This window comes from Pseudozyma flocculosa (assembly GCF_000417875.1).
Source record: "Pseudozyma flocculosa PF-1 unplaced genomic scaffold scaffold00008, whole genome shotgun sequence".
NCBI lineage: Eukaryota > Fungi > Basidiomycota > Ustilaginomycetes > Ustilaginales > Ustilaginaceae > Pseudozyma > Pseudozyma flocculosa.
This window is the reverse complement of record NW_006920876.1, coordinates 486,053-487,870: the sequence shown is the minus strand read 5'-3', so window position 1 is coordinate 487,870 and position 1,818 is coordinate 486,053. Positions and strand designations below refer to the sequence as shown.

The window sequence follows — 1,818 nt, the reverse complement described above, 5'->3', positions numbered from 1 at the left end:
GGCGGCTGGCTGTCTTGGCGATGATGCTCCCTGCGTGGTGACGGGCAAGGTGGTGGGTGATGTGGAGATGGTGACGGCGGCGACGGCGACGGGGCGGCGGGCGAGCTCACCTTCGGCTAATCGGTTTTGGGGCGGGCCCCTGACGAGGTGGCACCACTTCGGCCCCTGCCTCTCACATGCAACGAGCCCCGTCTCTTCTGCCGCCGTCGTCGACACCACCACCTCCGCCCTTACTCTTTCGATCGCCTTCCCGCCACCGGTTTCGCTCGCACGCACCCGCCATGTCCTCTGTGCTCACCATTATCCGCGAGCTGACCAGCGATCCCTGCTGGCGTCCGAAGCCGCCGCACTGGGAGCCGGAGCGCGACATGAAGTCGCTCTCGGGCAAGGTGGCGCTCGTCACGGGCCCCACGGCCGGCATCGGGTACGAGACGGTGCGGCAGCTGGTCCTCTCGGACGCCAAGGTCTACCTGTTCGGCCGCAACGTGGCCAAGATGGAGAAGACGCGCGACGTCCTCCGCTCCGAATGCGAGGCCACGCTGCGCGAAAAGGTCAAGGAAGGCGACCTGCGCTACAACGGCAAGGCGGGCGACATGGTGCTGGTCCAGTGCGACCTGTCGAGCCTGCAGAGCATCAAGCGCGCTGCCGAAGAGTTTCTCGCCAAGGAGGACCGGCTAGACCTCTTGTTTGGCAACGCTGGCCTCGTCACTGGCGGCAAGACCGAGGAGGGCTACGAGCTCATGCTCGGCACCAACACGCTGGGCCACCACGCCCTCGTCCGCCTCCTCCTCCCCGCCATCCAAAAGGCCGCCGCCGACCCGTCCAACCAGCCGGGCGCGACGCGCATCGTCCTCACCGCCTCGGGCGCCCACCGCTTCGTCGACAAGCCTATCAACATGTCGCCCGAGGGCCTCGACGACTACAAGCGCGGCAAGCTCTCGAGCTCCGCCCACCTCTACGGCCGCTCCAAGATGGGCAACATCTACACGGCTCAGAAGCTCGCCGCCCTCTCGCAGGCAAGCAACGACGGCATCGTCTCGTGCGCCGTCCACCCGGGCGCGATCCAGTCGGACCTGGGCGGCAGCAACTTTGTCACGGCCCGCTTCAAAAAGATGCTCCTCTACCCGGCCGCCGTCGGCGCCGTCACCCAGCTCTGGGGCGCCGTCGGCGCAGACAAGGACGAGGTCAACGGCAAGTACCTCATCCCCTATGCCCGCGTCGGCGAGCTCAACGAGCTCGGCCGCAACACCGAGGCGAGGGACCAGGTGTGGAAGTGGTGCGAGGAGCAGTGCCTCAAGCACGGCCTCATCGACAGGGTCATCGAGTAGCCGCGCCGGTCTATCGCTGTCCTCCTCTGTGGTCGGGCCATCTCGTCCTCCATCTTCATACCCCGCAGTCATTCGCGTGCTCTCATACCATGTCCATCCGGAGTTTGCCCATCAGCACACGCTTCAGATTCCAAGGAAGGGTGGTTTTCAGCAACGACAGGCGTCGGGGCGCCGGCCAGGGCAGCCCGCACGCTCGACGCACCGCCAAGACAGGCTACTATTCTACGCTACGTACGATAGGGACGCGGGGGACTCAGGGCGCGAACGGAGACAGCTGCGGCGGGACGGGCAGCGGTCGGATGGCGTCGATGCCGCGGGAGCTGACGTTGTCGAGGCCCTTGAGGAAGGCGGCCCTGGGCGGCTGCTCAGGGCGCAGCGTCAGCGCCGCACGGCCATCGCCGCGGTCGGCGGCCGAGTACCTGCGCGACCTGTAGAGGTCGGGCGAGGCGGCCGCCGTCGTCGACTGGCCGCGCTGCAGCGTCGGCTTGCT

At 67.4% G+C, this 1,818-nt stretch overlaps 2 protein-coding genes across 2 annotated transcripts in view; one reads left to right on the top strand and one right to left on the bottom strand.

Annotated features, from left to right (window-relative positions):
* Window positions 1-281: 281 nt before the first annotated feature.
* Window positions 282-1,328, top strand: PFL1_02848 (uncharacterized protein; the record flags this gene model as incomplete). Its single annotated transcript, XM_007880362.1, has 1 exon — window positions 282-1,328. One exon carries the CDS (start codon window positions 282-284, stop codon window positions 1,326-1,328), a length of 1,047 nt encoding a protein of 348 aa, XP_007878553.1.
* A 253-nt stretch (window positions 1,329-1,581) lies between these two features.
* PFL1_02847 (uncharacterized protein) overlaps window positions 1,582-1,818 on the bottom strand; it is a gene marked incomplete at both ends in the record, with an annotated part of 3,027 nt that continues 2,790 nt past the window's right edge. Inside the window, one exon of the mRNA XM_007880361.1 lies at window positions 1,582-1,756. Within this exon, the coding sequence (XP_007878552.1) occupies window positions 1,582-1,756 (175 nt within the window). The remainder of the gene's footprint in view (window positions 1,757-1,818) is intronic.